The sequence below is a fragment of the Poecile atricapillus genome, chromosome 5, assembly GCF_030490865.1.
Source record: "Poecile atricapillus isolate bPoeAtr1 chromosome 5, bPoeAtr1.hap1, whole genome shotgun sequence".
Taxonomy (NCBI): domain Eukaryota; kingdom Metazoa; phylum Chordata; class Aves; order Passeriformes; family Paridae; genus Poecile; species Poecile atricapillus.
The window spans coordinates 19,905,121-19,911,050 of record NC_081253.1 but is presented as its reverse complement, the minus strand read 5'-3'; the positions used below and the strand labels follow the sequence as shown (position 1 = coordinate 19,911,050).

The window sequence follows — 5,930 nt, the reverse complement described above, 5'->3', positions numbered from 1 at the left end:
CCTGTGGCCTGGACCTCTCTGAGAAGGAGCATCACTAACACGGACTGCTGCCCACTTCTGCACAAATAAACATCCCAGTCTGTAGAACTTGACCTCTATGTTCATTCCCAGTACTGGCACCATACATTTCTCTTTTTTTCTCTCAGCTTCATGTGTAGGAAACAAAATACTGAACATTTTAAAAACCCAAACCCAACCCACCAACCAAAGCCAATAGGCACACCCGTCCGAAGCAGCTCCCGGGATTTTAAAGGTGTTTACCATGAGCAGCTCTCAGGTCACCGTGCGCTGAGCTCCGCTCGGCCGCCGCGATGGAGCCGGCCCCGGAGCCGGCCCGCCGCCTCAGCGGGAAATGGCGGGAAGGCGGCGGCCGCGCGGGGCACCCGCGGAAGGATCAAACGAGACCGACGCGGCGGGACCGTCCCTGCTGACCCCGGTGTGAACGTGTTTATTTCACGCTGCGGTCGCGGGTCGCTTTACAGAAACATCTCATGCTGGACCCCGCGCGGGGTCGAAGACGGAGGGGAACACGTGTATTCAAACGTAACTATTAAATAACCTGTACACAAAACTTCAGTCTGTTACCCTGAAAGCACCGAGGGCCGAGCCCCAGCACTGCCACACCGACGCTGCCACCTCACCCCCGGGTGTCTATAAGCCTCGACCCCCGCGGCCGGACCGGACCGGCTCTGCTCTTGCCCCCTCAGCCGCGTCCGGGCCGGGCCGGGCGCCTGCCCCGGGGCTCTATGAGGGTCCAGTCCCGGGCCTGAGGGTCCGCGGAGGCCGCCCCCAGCCGGGGTCCCGCTCGCCGTGCCCGGCGACAGTCCGAGAGCCAGCCGCCGGCCTCTCCCCACGGCCGCCCTGCCCCCGGCGGCGAAACGCCCCCAGCCCGAGTCCCGCCGCGGCTCGGCTCGGCCCGCAGAGGCAGCAGCCGCCGGTGGTGGTCCCGGCGGTCACAGGTCGCGGCTGTCCTCCCTCTTGACGCCGTCCGCCACCGCCTTCAGCTTCTTGTTCTGGTGGGTCTTGACGTGCTTGGCCAGGTGGTCGCTGCGCATGAAGCGCTTCCCGCACTCGGGGCAGACGAAGCGCTTCTCGCCCGTGTGAGTCCGCAGGTGCCGCTGCAGCTCGTCGGAGCGGGTGAAGCTCTTCCCGCAGAAGAGCCAGTTGCAGACGAAGGGCCGCTCGCCCGTGTGCCAGCGCAGGTGCGCCTTCAGGTGCGAGGTCTTGCCGTACACCTTGCCGCAGCCGGGGATGTGGCAGATGTGCTGCTTCTTCTTGCCCGGCTCCGCCTCAGGGGCGCTGCCGGCGGCCGACTGGCAGTTGGGGCAGCGGCAGCGGCGGCACCTCCTGGCCGTGGCCGCCAGGGGAGACTTGGTCTGCAGCAGGGCGGCGATCTGCGTCTGGTACTGAGCGAAGTCCGAGTGCCCCAGCACCAGGCTCCGCGGCAGCGCCGCCGCCGCGGGGAAGCGGTGGCCGCAGCCGCCCGGGGCGCTGGCCTGCTGGATGCTCCACCAGGGGATGTCCTCGGGCGGCGGGTTGGGCGACAGCTGCCGGCAGGGCTGGGCGGGCGGGAGCAGGTTGGAGTACCCGGGCGGCAGGGCGGCCTGCGCGGCGTAGGGGACGTAGGCGGGCGGGCAGCTGGACGGCAGGGCGGCCATGGAGGAGGGCAGCATCTTGACGGGGGAGAACTCGTAGGGATAGGAGGGGTCCGCCGGGGGGGTGAGGGGCAGTTCGTGAGAGCCTCCGAAGGAGGGCTGCAGGTGGTTCTTCTGAGGGGTCAACCCCAAGCTGGGATGCGGCGGCGGCAGCCCTCCCGGGGAGTGCGCTGGCATCTCGCCGCTCCACGGGTGGAAGATCCTAGAGGGAGATCCCAGCGTCGGGTCGTAGGAGACCGGCAGGAAATCCGAGGGCGCTGCGCCCGGCTGCCCGATCCGGCTACAAGTAGCGGCCAGAAGAGCCAGGGGCGAGTGCTTGGCCAAGTCTGGGGAGGCGCTGGGGGTGCGGTCCTGCGCAGGAACAGGAGGGAGGGGAGAAGGGAAGGAGGGAAGAGAGCGCGTTACTCGCCGCCCGCCGACACCGGCCTGCGAGAAACTTCGCTGCCCGTGCGAGGCTGGGGCCACCCCGCCGCTCCCCGCACGGCCGGTAAACTTTCCGAAAACAATGCGCACCCAGAGGGCAGGACGGGCTTGGCCCCCCCGCCCCGCCCAGAGATCGGTCCCGCCTGTGGTCAGTGCCGCCGGCCCCGCCGCCCCTCCTGGGCCGGGGAAGCAGCCGCTGTGGGCAGGGAGGCAGCCCCCGCGCCCTCCACACCCCTTGCCACGGAGCACTGTCTGGAGTTAGTGACGGGCTGCTGGCGGGAGAGGGAAGTTGCCAGTCCGAGAAGCCCGAGCCCGGCCTCCTACCACCGCGGGGGTCCCCACCCACCTCTCCGGGCCGCCCGCCGGGTAAAGCCCCGGGAGGGAGGCGGCTGAAGCCAGCTGCCCCTCGCAATGCGGGTCACAACTGCGGGACTCGGCGCAGTTCGAGCAACATCGGGCGCGGGTACTGACCTGAAGGAAAGCCTGGAGGGAGTCGTTCCGGAGGACAGCCACCGCGGCCATGGCTACTGAGCCCGGGGCGAAGGGAAGGCGCCGGGGCACTGCCGAGGCATGAGGACGCCGAGAGGAAGACGAGATGCTGCCCAGTTTCTTTCTCCCCCTCTCCCTCCCTTTCCTTCTGATCTCTTCGCCTCTGTGCGCGTCCCACCCCCCCCGCGCTGCGCGATCTCCGCGGACTGTCTGACTGCGCCAGGATCACCTCCAAGAATTTGATAAGGACTTTGCCGGGCCGCCAACCAGTCAGAGGGAAGATTTATGGCTTTGAAGTTTGCCGCTACCCAATCATCAAAGAATAGCGGCTCTTTCAGAAGCGAAAGCAAATCCTTTGAATCCACAAAGCTCCTATGGTGTGTTTGTTGGTCTGGATAAAAGAACTGATTATTAGGGGGGATGGGAAGGGAGGAGATAAAGGCGGGACAATTAATGAAGTAATCACTATGTGGGAAATGTATATACACAAATAATTGGATTTTCTTGATCAAAGGACCCCTTACCGCCTAGAGACCCTTGCGCTGGATGTGCAAGACACTGGATCCCCCCTCCTTTATTTTTTTTTTATTTTTTATTTTTGCAATTAAATCTGTGGCAGAGTCCTAAAGTGACAATGCGTCTTTGTTATCGCTCGAGGAATCTGCCTCCGGATTCTTCTGATAGTGTTTAATGACTGAAAGTAACATAGCACAGCGAGTTCACCTGATCGGGGCTGGTCGATCCCAGCCGTAAAACTTCCCTGGAGTAATTGTCGGTGGTTCCTCCCCGCTCCCTCCCTCCGCCCGCCCTTCCCCCGAGGCTGAGGGGTATGCCCTCGATATGACTCGGCAAATAACCGTGCATTTTTTCCTCTGGTAGCTGGATTTGTTTCACTTCGCTCAGCCGGCATTGCCCCTTGTTACTGGGAGCCCCCGCCTGGCGCGGGGCCAGGCCAGGCGCCCAGCCGGGCCCGGGGAGGAGCGGCGGGCTGCCACCAGCAGCAAACGCTCTCTCAGACAGACACACCGACAAATCGGGCAGCCGGGAAACAGAAGGGAAAAGTTTCCTCTTCCCTAGCGGGAACCAGGTGTAAGAGACATAATTTCTTTAAATGAAGACCGGAGTCTCTTGGCGGGCCTGCCGAGCCGACCTGTCCTGCGCCGGCGGGGAGTGCAGATCGGGGAGGCTCCTCGGGAGTACGAACGCTGCCTCCCCCGCTCCCTCACCTCCTGTCCCAAAGCCAAAGTCGGCCCCGAGCGCTTTGTTACTTCATCCCGCACCTTTCGGCCTCTGTCTATACATGTCTATACGCATGTGTGTATGAAGGATCTAACCTGCCTTGCGTTCGACCATGTGTGAGGCTATTGACCCTCTAACCAGTACCAGGCACATCTGGGTCACAGCTTGCCGCCACCGTCGGCTGCTGAGCTCGGTGGGCTGCAGAGCTGGCGGGACCCCTCGCATGTGCCGCCCAGCAAGGGGCAGGCGGGGCCCCGCGCTTCTCCGCGGGCCCGCTCAGCTCCGCGCTCCGCCGGGGGCCCTGGAAACGCGCTCCTCTCCTCCCCGCTTCCCCATCTGCTCCGAGGCCATCGCAAACGCCGGCCTCTTTGGCCAGGTACCAAACCAGGACGTTCATCTCCGTCTTGAGGAGGTGGGGGTGCCCTTTCGGGCAGATGTCGGCTGGCTCTGGTTCTCCAGAGCTGTTTGCACAGGTAACTCGATCCTCCCCGCAGTCGCTGGGTTCAATTGTATTCGCACCGCCACTGAAGTCTCTTTAAACGCCAGCACACAGAGATCTTTATCTGCCTTTCCTGTGGAAACAATCACTGTCCGCTCAAAGACTTTCAAGAGTTGTAGGGCTTGAATTAGATCGGTTTCTTTGAAGGGATTAAAGTGCCAAGTCCTCTCCCACGGCTCCATATTGAGTCCTGGGGAAAAATAAAAGCTCGACCTCGTGTAACACTACGCAGCAGCCATATCAAGCTCTTCCCATGTGCCAGGTAACCGCTTCACCAGGTTGGCAACAGGAAGAGAAGCATCCAGCACTTTTACCAGGCACTGATGCATGGAGTCAAGGTTCGCCCCTGCTTGCTGCAGGACCCCGCGGCACGACAGCAGAACCCGCCAGGGCGTGAGGTTGTGGGCGATAGGACTCCCCATCCCCCTGCAAGGGTGCGTGGCTTACGGGATTCGGCACCTCCATCCATCACACACGAACATCTCCCAGTACCGCCGATGCGCGATCCGCCGGGGGCTGCTCCGCGTCTATACGGGACATAGCATCAAATGGGGAACCACAGCGAGCCTCGGCCCACAGCGGGGCCGGAGGAACGCGCACACAGGCATTGCCCCGCACACCCCCGCCCGCAGCCGTCGGGTGCCCCCCCCCTCACTGCCAAGCTCCAGCCGCGCCACTAGAGCCGCATCGGGGCAGGAGCGCACTCGTTGTCCCCTCAAGTATAAGCTGTAGGCAGGGCAGCCAGAGTCGAGGGGGAAGCCCAAGTGGGGAGCCCGAGCCGCACCTCTGCTCCCTGGAGGAGCAATAACTCGCCAGATGAGCGAAACGGCGGCGTTCGCACCTGCGTTGTCCCTCAACCGCTGTATCCCCAAACTTATGTCAAACCCAGAGATTTGCGAGATGCCCGATTTAAGCCTACCTCGATTTTTGTTAATTCGTTTTACCTAGTGATTGGCAGAAGAATGCTCAGAACAATGTTTCTAAACGAAATGAGAGGGAATAGGTACATCAGGAGACGCTGAACACCCCGAAGTTCCCTCCACTCTCTAAAGCATGGTGTTTCCCAGATATCTCGACGAACCAAAATGATTCGTCAAGTTACAAAAGAGTTAGTGGAAAACTGGATAAGTTTCTATACAGCTGCCACACTACAAATGCCATAAATCTGCATCCAAGAAAGCACATTACCTAAAAATTGAGAATAAATTCTCACTTCTGGAAGAAACCAATGGGCTGAAAAATGAAACGCTGCAGTCATAATTTTCTGTACAAATAATTAGTGTTCAAACTCGGAGCATTTCAGTCTCCTGAAATGTATTCTTAATGAAGTGATGTTCAGAGCTGTCATTAAAAATGCAGGGCTGGAAGATCAAAGTACAATATTTATTTTAGAAATTTGTTTCAGTTATCAGGAGATACAGGTATCAAGGCCAAGTGTCAATTCAGTTACACAAAGCACTATTTCCATGAGAAATGGGCTGCCGCTACGTCCTAGCGTAAAGCAAAGGGACACCAGAGACGAGTAGCAGCGCGGGAGGCGGCGCGGCGCCGGCGGGGGTGTGGGGGCTGCTCTCGGCGGCGCAGCCGGGCCAGGGGCCGCTCGGAGAGAGGCGCTGGAAAGCACA

At 61.1% G+C, this 5,930-nt stretch overlaps 1 protein-coding gene across 1 annotated transcript; it reads right to left on the bottom strand.

The window, feature by feature from the left end:
• Nucleotides 1-232: 232 nt before the first annotated feature.
• On the bottom strand, nucleotides 233-3,080 carry SP5 (Sp5 transcription factor). Its single transcript, XM_058839954.1, has 2 exons — nucleotides 2,550-3,080; nucleotides 233-2,006 (listed from the first exon to the last, which is right to left on the bottom strand). Exons 1-2 carry the CDS (start codon nucleotides 2,598-2,600, stop codon nucleotides 954-956), a joined length of 1,104 nt encoding a protein of 367 aa, XP_058695937.1. The 5' UTR covers nucleotides 2,601-3,080; the 3' UTR covers nucleotides 233-953.
• Nucleotides 3,081-5,930: the final 2,850 nt, after the last annotated feature.